At 42.4% G+C, this 13,330-nt stretch overlaps 1 protein-coding gene and 1 long non-coding RNA gene across 2 annotated transcripts in view; one reads left to right on the forward strand and one right to left on the reverse strand.

Moving 5' to 3' along the window:
- LOC134948805 (uncharacterized) overlaps positions 1–13,330 on the reverse strand; it is a 153,327-nt gene that overhangs the window by 46,616 nt on the left and 93,381 nt on the right. The window contains exons 2-3 of the long non-coding RNA XR_010183028.1: positions 7,667–8,590; positions 6,002–6,180 (exon numbers count right to left, since the gene is read on the reverse strand). This is a non-coding gene — a long non-coding RNA (uncharacterized LOC134948805). The remainder of the gene's footprint in view (positions 1–6,001; positions 6,181–7,666; positions 8,591–13,330) is intronic.
- The window catches only part of LOC134948804 (TSC22 domain family protein 3-like), a 229,594-nt gene continuing 224,510 nt past the window's right edge, over positions 8,247–13,330 (forward strand). The window contains exon 1 of the mRNA XM_063937042.1: positions 8,247–8,560. Coding sequence (XP_063793112.1) covers positions 8,247–8,560 — 314 coding nt within the window. The remainder of the gene's footprint in view (positions 8,561–13,330) is intronic.

Genomic DNA, 13,330 nt, shown 5'->3' on the forward strand with positions numbered 1-13,330 from the left:
TAAAACCAAATGGTATGTTTTATAGGTAATGTTCCCCTTAATGATAACTGTAAGTTTGTTTAATGTGACTTGTTCACGGACTTGGGAATCCCTCTTTACGTGGTACAAAGGGTCTGATTAAGGTTGAACAGTGGTGTCTGGTACCTAACCGAAGAGTATTTTAACAGCAACAATCCGGTGTTGGTTAGGTAAAGATGAATCGCTCCTGCATATAGTTATGCCCATTAGTAGTTTCTGGACATTTCTCATATTTGCAGTTCATTATTCATGCGGCAGGAAAATCGGCGATTCCCTCCCACCTGAGCAGTTTGTAATAGCCACAGCCCACCTGTTCAAATCCACCTATGACCTTTTGTTACAGTGCAGAGAGACATTCCTGTGTCCAATGAACAATAAGATTGTAGGGCCCTTTGTAGTACACTGTATGTTGTGTATATAAGGGTCACTGTCCCCAGACCGGCCAGTACTCTCTCTCTTCAACATTTATCTCTGATAATTGGAGGACTGGATTCCGGTTGCGCTTGCGAGTGTTCCCCGTATGGTATGTTTCTCTGTGGCCACTTTGTTACCCGTCTTAATGTTAGCCATTCATTCTTAGTCGATGTATTTGTGTTTGCGATCGTTCGCTATTGTGTATATTTCTGTTTAGTTATTCTGTTAGATTTTAATGTTAGCCTGTAGTGTATGAACTGTTAACTGTTTTTTTTCCTTTTACTTAGCTAAATATTGTTAGTAAAGGTGTTGGAACCTTAGCAAGGAGTGTGTTTCACCATTTGTTATTAAGGGTTGCTGAGCATCTCAATCGCTCAAACAGCTAGCTTATAGACCAAGGTTAAACCGTGTTACATCATTGCAGTATCTCAACACTAAGATTTACAGTATAAGCATACTCTGTGTAAGGTTTAAAAGGTTATTATCTGTGTGTACGCTCGCTGTGTGTATTCCGTACTCACAGCGCAGCGTGTGTACGTAACTTGCGTACCACGTGCGAGGTCTTTGTACGCAAATAGCGTACAAAGTGCGTAGCACGTGCACGAGGGACAGCGGCCATTACGGCTTCACGATATTAGTAAATAGCTTGTGTTCTTAGGTAAACAATCAGCTTTATCATGTTAGATAGACAAGTCCATCAATGTAATAGAGAACAGTGTATTCGGCACTCCAGATTAAATTGTAAGTTGCGCCCGGTGCCTTCTTAAAGCAGAGTCACTTGCATACCATATCATATGTCAAAAAAGCGGCACTCCCAGGACTTCATTGATCAAAAACAGGACATCACCCTGTTTGCACATGGTGTTGTATGATAAAGGTAAGATTATTCTTTTTGTATCTGTATGAGCCTTTAGACCAGAGGTTCTCAAACTCGGTCCTCCGGGGCCCACACAGTGCATGTTTTGCAGGTCTCCTCACAGAATCGCAAGTGAAATAATTAGCTCCACCTGTGGACCTTTTAAAATGTGTCAGTGAGTAATTAATACACCTGTGCACCTGCTGGGTTACCTGTCAAACATGCACTGAGTGGGCTCCCGAGGACCGAGTTTGAGAACCACTGCTTTAGACGGTTGAAATAAATACCGAAACGTTGCTTATTATTACAAGGTGATGTCCTGTTTTTGATCAATGAAGTCCTGGGAGTGCCGCTTTTTTGACATATGATATGGTATGCAAGTGACATTGCTTTAAGAAGGCACCGGGCACAATTTACAATTTAATCGGGAGTGCCGAATACACTGTTCTCTATTGCATTGATGGACTTGTCTATCTAACATTAAGGCACCCGACTAACTGCATGGACACCTGCAAGGGTTCTAAAGTCGGAAATTTGTTTTTAACTACATGTCACTGTTTATGTAGTTTGTGAGTTTGTTTGCACTTGCACATTTCTACGTCATGGAAGCTTCCAAGGATGATTTTGCTGGATATCGAGCATCTGTATATCCGCAGGGAGAACTTTTATCACTGTCAGATGTTGATGCAGACAAATTCTCATTATAGAAAAATTAACATCTTCCTCAGGCGTCACTAATAATGAACAATATTTTTTACAGCTCTTGAAAATGAAAACGTGAGATAGACTTCCACTTGCATGGAGTCACTCTCTCAGATTATTTCAGGGATAGAAGGATATCCAGGGGTTTTCGTATCAAGAACTCCCCCACCATCGGTCGCAATAACCCAGAGTTTTGTCGCAAATGGGTTGCTGTACTAAACAAAGCGTCATTTGATTTAATTCTTTTAGTCATTGAAAAAGCTACACGTGAGCTTAATTTGGTGCGTAATAAGATCAAAGAATTAGAAACATCGTGTTTGGAGACTCTGAGAGCTGATGAAGAAACAGACTGGCTGCAAAAGCTACAAGCACAGTCTGACAAGTATCGTACAGAATTGATCAATTTTAAAACCAAAAAACAAATGGCTGTGATCCGTGATTATGAAGATAATCGCGTGTATAATTTCTCCACTACACAACAACAGAGATTCAGACCTTACCGGCAGAGATATCAGAATAAATAAAGAAAATTCCCCAATGAAACGGATGGTTCAAATGGAACATCATGTAGTGATTCAGAAACGCCTTCGACCAGTAAATTCACTGGTAAAGGGAAAATCCCTTTAGGTGTGAAGACCAGAGCACAAAAAGAGGCCGTGCTCAAAGAAGAACCAGAAGGGGCCGACAGTGCGAGAGAGAAAGCAAAAAAGACGCCAGAAAGCAGGAAATAATATTCAACCTGTCAACTACAGTTCTTTCTGATGCGGAATTGAGGGTGTTGCATAAAGGGTTAAGTTTTGTCCCGACCTCTATGCACCAGGGTTTTGACAGCAAGGTAGATCTGGCTCAATTTGGCCGCCAGCTCAGATTAAAGGAATTTTTTGGGCATGACGAAAAGGGTCTCCGTGAATAAATGCCCAGTACTTTTGAGATCTTCCTTCGATCCTATCTCTGTTAACCCTACGATACCTTCCTTCACAAGAACCATCACTAATGAGATTGACCAATTAACCTTGAATCCGGTAAAAGTCAAGTGTAATCTGATGCCTGATGAGCGCTTGGCATTAAAGGCATTATCCAGGCGCACAGATATAACAATCCGCCTCGCTGACAAAGGGGGCGGCATTGTTATACAAGATATCCAAGATTATGTGGAGGAGGCTAATTCACAGCTAGCAGATCTGACTACATATGTTAAATTGACCCAAGATCCCACTGAGGAATACATACGGGCCCTGCATGACTTACTACAAGGGGCAGCTCAGGACGGGCTGATTAATAAAGAAATCATCAAAGCATTAATAATACCGACACCGTCGGTTCCAGTTTTTTATATGATTCCCGAACTGCACAAGAATCGACATAAACCGCCCGGCAGGCCGATCATCGCCGCCAGGGACTCTTTGTTTTATCAGGATGCTTGCTTACTTGACTTTTATTTACAGCCTGTTATACACGGACAAAATACGTATCTTAAAGACATATTTTCTTTTTTGGAGAAACTTGGGAATTTGGCTATTCCCGCTGGGGAATGTTGTTGTGCACAGCTGATGTTGTAAGCTTGTACACCAACATTCCCCATGAACGGGGTATTAATGCGGTGACAAAATTGATTAATGACAATGTGTTATATACAGGTCCAGCGATAGAGATATACATAGATCTTCTTAGGATGGTTTTAACACATAATTATTTTTTATTCAACAGTGAATATTATTTGCAAATTCTCGGGTGTGCGATGGGGTCCCTAGTGGCCCCCGCATATGCGAATATGTTTATGTTTGAGGTTGAACAGCAGTTATTCTTCACCAATCCAGAATATAGTGTTCATATTCCCTTTTTTACCCGTTTCATAGACGATGTGTTTTTTCTATGGACTGGTACAAGGGATCAGTTCATTACCATGATGTCGGAAAATAATATGCAGGATCCTAATGTTAAATTTACGTTTAACACACAGAGGGATAGCATCCACTTTTTAGATGTAAAGGTTAATTTATCTGATGTGGGATTCAAAACCTCGTTATATAAAAAACCTACCGATTGTAACAATTATTTGATGGCTTCTAGCTATCACCCAGAGCCTCTTAAAAAGGGTCTCCCCTTCTCGCAACTACTTAGGGTGCACTGTATATGTAGTGACCCTATAGAAAAAATTGCGCAGATGGATCTTATGATCAAAGATTTTCTAGAAAGGGGTTATCCACATAAATTGCTGCTGGAGGATAAAAACTAAAGCATTAGCAGAGCCTAAGTCTAAGTCTAAAGAGATTAAGAACAAAGGGTTATTAGAACCCATGGTATATGTAAGCAAGTATTCCACAGCGAGTAAGGATTTGTCAGCCAGTGCCAAAAGAATATGGCCGGTAGTTCAAACAGACCCTGACCTGAAAGCAGTGGCCAATAAAAGGTTAATGCCCTGCTATAGAAGAGGTCGCAATCTACGTGACATGCTAGTTCACTCAGACATTTCAAATTTTACTACCAACAGGCCCTCTAATTTTTTGACCAAAAACATGGTAACTATCGTTGCCTTGGGTGCACCACATGTATTTCTTTGGAGACAGGTGATACTATTTGCCATCCTCACTCGGGCAAACCTATTAAAATCAATCACTGCTTAACTTGTACATCTAGATACGTGATATATTCTATTAAGTGCCCTTGCAGTTACTTGTATATAGGTAAGACTATTTGCACTTTGCGTGAGCGTATGGCACAACACCGCAGTGCAATAAAAGTAGCACTTGAAGGTAAAAAAGTTGAGCAACCCGTTGCAAAACACTTCAAAACCTGTGGGCATAGTTTATCGAGTCTACGCTGTAAGATGATAGACCATATCCCAGACAATAAAAGAGGGGGCGATAGAAACAAGCGTCTACTTCAGTGTGAGACAAGATGGATTTATAACTTGAATACCATCGCACCACATGGGCTTAATGAATGTTTATCCTTTGCCAGTTTTCTTTAAGGTTTCATCTGGCACACTGGCTATGTTTTAAATGATTTATCTAGTCTGCTATAATCATAGAGTTATATTGTTACAGGAGGTTTTCTTGGTTTACAATGAAAAGCAACACTGTGTCTTGACAGACGATATATATTGTAAATGTGATATGATCTCCTGTTCTTTATGTAGAAATAGTGATGGTGAAGGGTCAAGGTGTTTTCACTTTCCTGGTCCATTTGTTATGATGTCAGAGGATGTTCTGTGTAGGTAACGCCCTTGGACCTGTTTGCACATGGTGTTGTAAGATAAAGGTAAGATGATTCTTTTTGTATCTGTATGAGTCTGAAGACAGTTGAAATAAATACCGAAACATTGCTTATTATTACAGGGTGATGTCCTGTTTTTGATCAATGAAGTCCTGGGAGTGCCGCTTTTTTGACATATGATATGGTATGCAAGTGACATTGCTTTTAGAAGGCACCGGGCGCAACTTACAATTTAATCTGGAGTGCCGAATACACTGTTCTCTATATATATATATGTATATATATATATATATATATATATATTATACACGGTCCAGTCACATTATTCTGACCACCTCCTACATTTGACATCTGCAGCCCATTGCCCATGAAGTATGTCACGTGTTGTCCATTGGCTTGGTAGGAATATAAGGTATGAGAGGCTGTCTGCACACATATCACTCCACTCGTTGCTGTCATGGGTAAGAGGAGAGAGTTATCCGAGTTGCAGAAAGGGATGACTATTGGTTTTCGGACCAAGGCTGGCAGTTTTTCTGAAACAGCGCAGTTGTAAACTGTTTGTGTGCTGAAGGTTTATCGTGACTGGACAAATGGCACCATTGTGAATAACCGATGTGGAAACTGTGGAGCACCACGTGTCATTGATGCGAGAGCTGAACATCAGCTATGAAGGTGTGTGATGGCCTACAGCCTACAGACATGCTACAGCGGAGCAGCTCACCATCATTAACTCCAAGTTATACTGACTACACCACAAGGTCAACCGTTTAACCTCCCTTCTGTAAGAGGACTCACCAGATGAGACCAAAAAACGTGGCATCGTCCACAAATTTCAGGGGCTTGATAGCAGATAGCTCCAATAGTTTTTCAAAGGCTTCCTTTATGCTAATAAACTACAGGTACACATTCTGAGCCATCCCACCTGTCAGAGATACTTTTGTTTGGCAATATTTTTGATATGTTTGATGGGGGTTCTGAAACAACAGATTATTAAATTTGACAATTTGTTTTCAGAATACTGAAAAAAAAATCAGGATGGTGAGTTGCAGTCAGTCATGTTTTAAAATCAAGATTTTCTAACATAAATCCAAAAGAATAGCTGAAAATCACACTCTAGGGGATAAATTTACTAAAGCTTCCTAAAATGAAAAGTGATGTTGCCCATAGCAACCAATAAGAATCTGTCTATCATTTCTCTTTTGCATCCTAGAAAATCCTAGAATATGATTGGTTGCTATGGGCAACATCACACTTAATTTTTAGAAGCTTTAGTAAATTTACCTCAAAATGGCTTAGAAAAAAAGTCTTACAAAGATAGCATGCATTTATATTTACATATTTAGAGCGAAGTTGTATCTGCACACACAACTTTTTAAATAAAGGCGTGGAACCGTGGTTCCAAAAAAAAACACAATCACATTATTGGTATTTACCATTTATTGTGGGGGTGCTACCAACTACAGCTGTGGTAAGTACTGTAGGAAGAGAAGAAAGGCTGTATTGTCGGTGCACAAAAGGAGGAGTGACCTGATACCCACATCCACCTTTATATTCATAAAATGTCACTTTTATTGTTATTATGTTAAAATAGTGTGACAATGACTAACACACAAACTACAGATATAGGCGAAACATAGAGGTTAAAATTTAGACACATAGAAAAAGTGCATGAGAATAATAAACGTGATTAAAGATTAAAATGTGAGTCCGCGTGTTTATTCTAATGCCCTGTTAGATATACTATTGTTCTTTATTTAAACCAGTGTATTTAATTATTTAATTATCAGTTGTTTATCTCCTAGATCGCTAATTCATATATCGATTGCCGTATTTGTCCCAGTCATATAATGATGAAAGTGGCTGACAACATAATTCGGCTTCTCTCGACCAATAATCATGTGTTAATTGTCATATTTCCAGCACTCTCGTGATAGTACTGAATGACAGTCTGTTATTACCTTGACTGTATAATTCCTCTGAGGAATGAAATCCTTTGTTACATGCTATTTCTTAAGGGGGGTACTCACGGAGCGATATTCTAAGCAATCTGACTAGATTGCTTAGAATTTGATCATTATCGCTCCGTGTGTACCGCCTACAGCGATAGCGATGCGCAGGCCCGCGCATCGCTATCGCTGCTGCTAGATTGGCCTGCATGCAGGCCAATCTAGCGGGTCGCTCACTTCACCCGCTGAGTGAAATGAGCGGCCCCCGTCTCCCCCCGCACGCTCAGCACAGGTCGCGCTGTGCTGAGCGGCGGGAGAGATGTGTGCTGAGCGGTTCGCTCAGCACACACCTCTCCTGCATCGGCCCGTCTATATGGGCCTTTATACAGCTGCTCAAGTAAGATTCTTTGCAGATGTATAGCCTTTCTTCTCTTCCTATTTACATATTTATCCTGGTAGTATATTGTAATACAGGATTAACTTTACATCTTATAGGGGTTATATGGCTACTCACTTTTGTCAGAAAGAAATGCTGCCTAGTCAGCAACACAAGAACTGCTAATGATACATTCCTGGGAAGGATCGCTTTTGTACTACAAATCTTCAAGTCCTTCTTTACACATGTCTTTCGTTTTTTTTCCCCTCCTATCGTAAAACACACATGAGTCTGTCCCAATCTGCACTCACTTGTGTCCTCTTATGTAAAGTCCTTTCACTGTAGCACTGCCTCTGGGGGAGTCAGAGGACTGCATTTCAGCCTCTCACTACTTGGATGTGCCTATTAAAGAGAGAATCTCTTCCCGGTTTCTGCACAGAGAGGTGTGTATACAGAATGTGCACATTCAACTGAGCAGATAAGCAACTGCTGGATCTTTCTCCTGCTCTGCTAAGCAGAACAACTTTACTGCCAAACCTAGACAAGGAAGTTGATCTTGTTTTTTTTATCAGACCTGGAGACAAATTAGACTATTTATACAGAAAACAGCAAGTGGAAACTTTATTTCTTCAGATTTTCCATCACAGCCTTAAGTCCAGAGTTTACTGTCATCCGTCTTTGGAGTAGCACTGAGTGTGTCAGAGAGAGTTCCAGAGACATGTCAGAGGAAGAAGGCTGCCGTTCACCCATCGGTCTGGATTGCTGCAGCTGCTGTTTGGACTTAGCTAACAAGAGTGAGATGGATGAAGGCAGCGGACAGAATAACAACCTTGGCAGTCCAACCGTAAGCAATTTTCGCCAGCTACGGAAGAAGTTGGTCTTCGAGAACTTCAACACTGATAAGCTCAACACCATCATGAGGCAGGACTCTCTAGAACCTGTAGTGAGGGACCCCTGCTATCTCCTGAATGAGGGCATCTGCAACAGCAACATCGACCAGACCTTGCTATCCATCCTCTTGTTCTTCCACAGGTAGGTTAAATCAAATTGTCAGGTGTGGTCCTACGGCAAAGGAAATCAATTTAGCCGAAAATTAATTCAGCAAAATTATAATTTTCTTGTTACAAATTATTATCATTGTTAACATAACTCATTTTTAAAGTGTGTGCAGCACAATGAAAGGTAACCCTAGAAAACAGGGTATAGGTATGATTATTAGCGTTTATTTATATGGTGCCACAAGGGTTTCACAGCGCCTAACAAAGTACATAAACAAATGAGCAAAAAAAGAAAACAGCGACTTACATTACAAGATAATGTAGGACAAGTACATGGTATATAAACATTTCTGCATCAGGGGACAGGACATGTATATGAAAATTTGGGACTACAAGTGTATAAGAGCATATAATTGTGTATATTTACCAAATAGTTATAAAACAGATTAATGAGCAATGTTGACATCATGTGTCAGTCTGATAAGGCTACGGATAACAGGCTACTGACATGAGTACTGTGTGCTGCTCAGATATTGGCCCTCATTCCGAGTTGATCGGTCGCAAGGCGAATTTAGCAGAGTTACACACGCTAAGCCGCCGCCTACTGGGAGTGAATCTTAGCTTCTTAAAATTGCGACCGATGTATTCGCAATATTGCGATTACTAACTACTTAGCAGTTTCTGAGTAGCTCCAGACTTACTCTGCCTGTGCGATCAGTTCAGTGCTTGTCGTTCCTGGTTGACGTCACAAACACACCCAGCGTTCGCCCAGGCACTCCCACCGTTTCTCCGGCCACTCCTGCGTTTTTTCCGGAAACGGTAGCGTTTTCAGCCACACGCCCCTGAAACGCCGTGTTTCCGCCCAGTAACACCCATTTCCTGTCAATCACATTACGATCGCCGGAGCGAAGAAAAAGCCGTGAGTAAAAATACTTTCTTCATAGTAAAGTTACTTGGCGCAGTCGCAGTGCGAACTTTGCGCATGCGTACTAAGCGGATTTTCACTGCGATGCGATGAAAAAGAACGAGCGAACAACTCGGAATGAGGGCCATTCTCCATTCATTTATGTTTTATATTTAATCAGAGACATATCAACATTAGCTTGGGCTGAGCACACAAATAACTTTTATCAAGTACCAAAAATGAAATACAGTTTTCAAGGACACGTACCTGGCATAGCCAGATTAAGGGAGGGATGCAGGGCATACTGTACCCAGGGCCCCCCTTTGTCAGCCCCCCCCCCCCCCTACCCAGCCAGAGTACAATGACATCACCAGCTTTACCTCTTGAGCAACAGCAGAAGCACCCAGATTGTGAGCAGGACAGTATGCGGTGCAGGCAGAGACACAGGATTATCATGTTTCATGAGCTACCGACAGAGATTTCTGACCAGAGGAGAGATAGGAGGGTGGAGACAGCTGTAAGGCACACAGGAACCCAGCTTCTCCTCTTCCCCACCTGGGTGTCTGAGTCCAGTGTAAACTGTTATGCAACTAAACCATTTGGGTCTAGAGATAGGCACACACGGAGTCCTCCTGAGTCCTGTCCCAGTGTGTAAGTAGTACAGAGGCTGCTACTATTCTTGCATGAGACAAGATAAATTATTTTATTTTTCTATATGTATTTTATGGTTAAGTTGTCTTTGTTCCACTACAAGAAAAGTTTATAAATAGTTGTCTTTCAATTAAGTGGAGCTATATACAGTACCCAGGTATTATTAAACTATTAATTAAAACTAATATACACAATTGGTTTAAATTGAATATACACAATCTATACCTCCCACCATGATGCAATCCAGGAGGGACAAAATGCTCTCTACCTGGACTTCCTTCTTAATTTATGATTGCAGTCATCTGTGTTTAAATACCTTTCTTATTAATTAAAAAGTTCAACACAGGTGAAGTCAATCATATATTAAGTGGGAAGTCCAGGTAGAGAGCATTTTGTCCCTCCTGGAATGGGACATGTTGGGAGGTATGTACAATTTAATATACATCCACCACCTAAATCCCAATTATTCACACTGCTCTTCTAATACCTTTAGTAGAGTCCTTTTCCTCTGATCTGTCCTGCTTAGCAGTGCCGTAACTAGGCATTTTAGCGCTGTGTGCAAGAAACGACATTGGCGCCCCCCCATGTAAGACAAGGGCAGTGCGCGCCGTAGGTACGCGAAAAATAGATAGGGGCGTGGCTTCATGGGGAAGGGGCGTGGCCACAAAATAATAGCAATTCATACTACGGTGCACAGTAGTCTACATTATTCAAATTACGCTGCACAGTAGCGCCACTACACCAGGTAGAGCCCCTTTTATACATTACAGCAGACAGCGTCCCCTTTTTTACACATTACAGCAGACAGTCTCCCTTTTAACACATTGCGGCAGCCAGTCCCCCTTTTTACACATTGCGGCAGACAGCGTCCCCTTTTTTACACATTACAGCAGACAGCGTCCCCTTTTTTAACATTACCGCAGACAGCATCCCCTTTTTACACATTACAGCAGACGGTGTCCCCCTTTATACACATTGCGGCGGCCAGTCCCCCTTTTTACACATTACGGCAGCCAGTCCCCCTTTTTACACATTGCGGCAGCCAGTCCCCCTTTTTACACATTGCGGCAGCCAGGCCTTTTTACACATTGCGGCAGCCAGGCCCCCTTTTTACACATTGCGGCAGCCAGGCCCCCTTTTTACACATTGCGGCAGCCAGTCCCCCTTTTTACACATTGCGGCAGCCATGCCCCCTTTTTACACATTGCGGCAGCCAGGCCCCCTTTTTACACATTGCGGAAGCCAGGCCCCCTTTTTACACATTGCGGCCGCCAGTCCCCCTTTTTACATATTGCGGCAGCCAGGCCCCCTTTTTACACATTATGGCAGACGGTGTCCCCCTGAGAGAGAGAGAGAGAAAGACAGATACATACCATCTCCCCGCTGACAGGCTCCTCGTACAGCTCCCTTGGTGCAGGCAGGTGAGAAGGAGGAGAAGGGAGGGGGACTGGAGCCGCAGCAGTGCTATTTCATTGGTAGTAAGCGCCGCTGTAGCATCCCCCTCTCCTTCCGTATTGGCTGCCAGGCGCTGCTGTGGATGCAGGGATGGAGGAACCGCATCCCAGCATCCACAGCAGCGCCGGGCAGCCAATACGGAAGGAGAGGGGGATGCTGCAGCGGCGCTTACTACCAATGAAATAGCGCTCCTGCGGCTCCAGTCCCCCTCCCTCCTCCTCACCTGCCCGGTGCTGTAGCTCTCCTCCACAGCGCGGCGGCGGCGCAGACTTCAGAGGCATGTAATGAGTCAATTTGACTCATTACATGCCGCTGGCCGTGCGCCCTAAGGGGAACTGCGCTGTGTGCCAAGCCCACTTGGCACACACGTAGTTACGGCCCTGCTGCTTAGGTCTCAGTCCTGCAATCAAATACATATATTTGTATTCATATACTAAGAGTTGCATTTATACCAAGGGATTTGGAAGTATGCAGGCGATCATCCGTAGTATGCAGTCAATAAAAGATTCAAAATTCAAAACTACAGGATTTATTGCAACTCCAATAAAAATAAAACAAAATACCCTTAGAATGACTTACTGGAAGGAATAATGTATCTCAATTCCATGAGCAGGGTTTATTGATATGGGGATTTTGACCACTTGAAGTTACTTACAGCTGTATTGTCATTTAACATTTTCACAAACTTGCTTGTATAACTTTTTCCTGCGAAGTAAACCATCTCCACATTTTGTATGGATAAATTATGCCTATGAAATGTTGTAGCTGTTATTCCTAACCCTTATAAGCTCAAGGAAACAGCTAGATTGGCACACAGAGGTCTGGCTAACTCAGGTATGTGTGAGGCCTATGATGAAATATTAATAGCTATGGCTGTATTTTGGTTGTGTTATTCTAATTTATAGTTTTATGAGATAACAGCCCATATCAAATAGACCTGGTATGAATACAGAGTGTTCCAGCTTCTTGACCTTTGGCACAATATTTACTGTATTATTGAATCACTAAATAGTGATTGTACAACTCAGCACCTTGTCTTGTATGGTATAAGCAGACAGATCATACATAAATACATCAGAGTACAGCTCACTACTGTTCACTGCAGACAATGTAAGCAGCCAGGTTACACACATATATACATATACATACACTGTATATCCCTGCTAGAATTTGCTTTATTTCACATTAAAAGAGTAATGCGCACAACATATTTGCAAGCTCCTAATAAAGTATGCAATGTCTGAAAAGGCCCTTAAGAGGCATAACCAAAGAATGTTGGTGCATCCTTATTTTGTCCTATGTTTGACAAAAGAGGAGAAACAGTAATGATCAGAGTTGTAAACTCTTCAGAAGACTTTTACGGCATATCACAGAGTAGCTAGTACATTCAATTTCCCGATTCACACAACAGACAACAACAGTGAAACGGAAATAATTGTTTTGCTGGGTTGGGGCTGTAATGCCAGCGGTCGGGATCCCAGAGGTCAGCATCCAGACACAGGATCCCGGCTGTCAGAATGCCGGTGGGGACGATCGCAATGGAGCCCCTTGCGGGCTCGCTTCACTCGCCACGCAGCGGGCTGGGTGTCTCTATGCGCTAGCCACACGTTCTATTCCCACTCTATGGGTGTCGAGGACACCCACGAGTGGAAATAGACACTGTTTGCAGGCATTCCGGCCGCCAGCATTGTAATCGGTTGGGATTCCGGCACCGGTATCTTGACTGCCAGGATCCCGACTGCTGGTAAAGCAACAACATTACGTTTTGCTCGTCTTCAGGGAAACATTTGTAAA

Source organism: Pseudophryne corroboree, chromosome 8 (assembly GCF_028390025.1).
Source record: "Pseudophryne corroboree isolate aPseCor3 chromosome 8, aPseCor3.hap2, whole genome shotgun sequence".
Lineage (NCBI taxonomy): Eukaryota > Metazoa > Chordata > Amphibia > Anura > Myobatrachidae > Pseudophryne > Pseudophryne corroboree.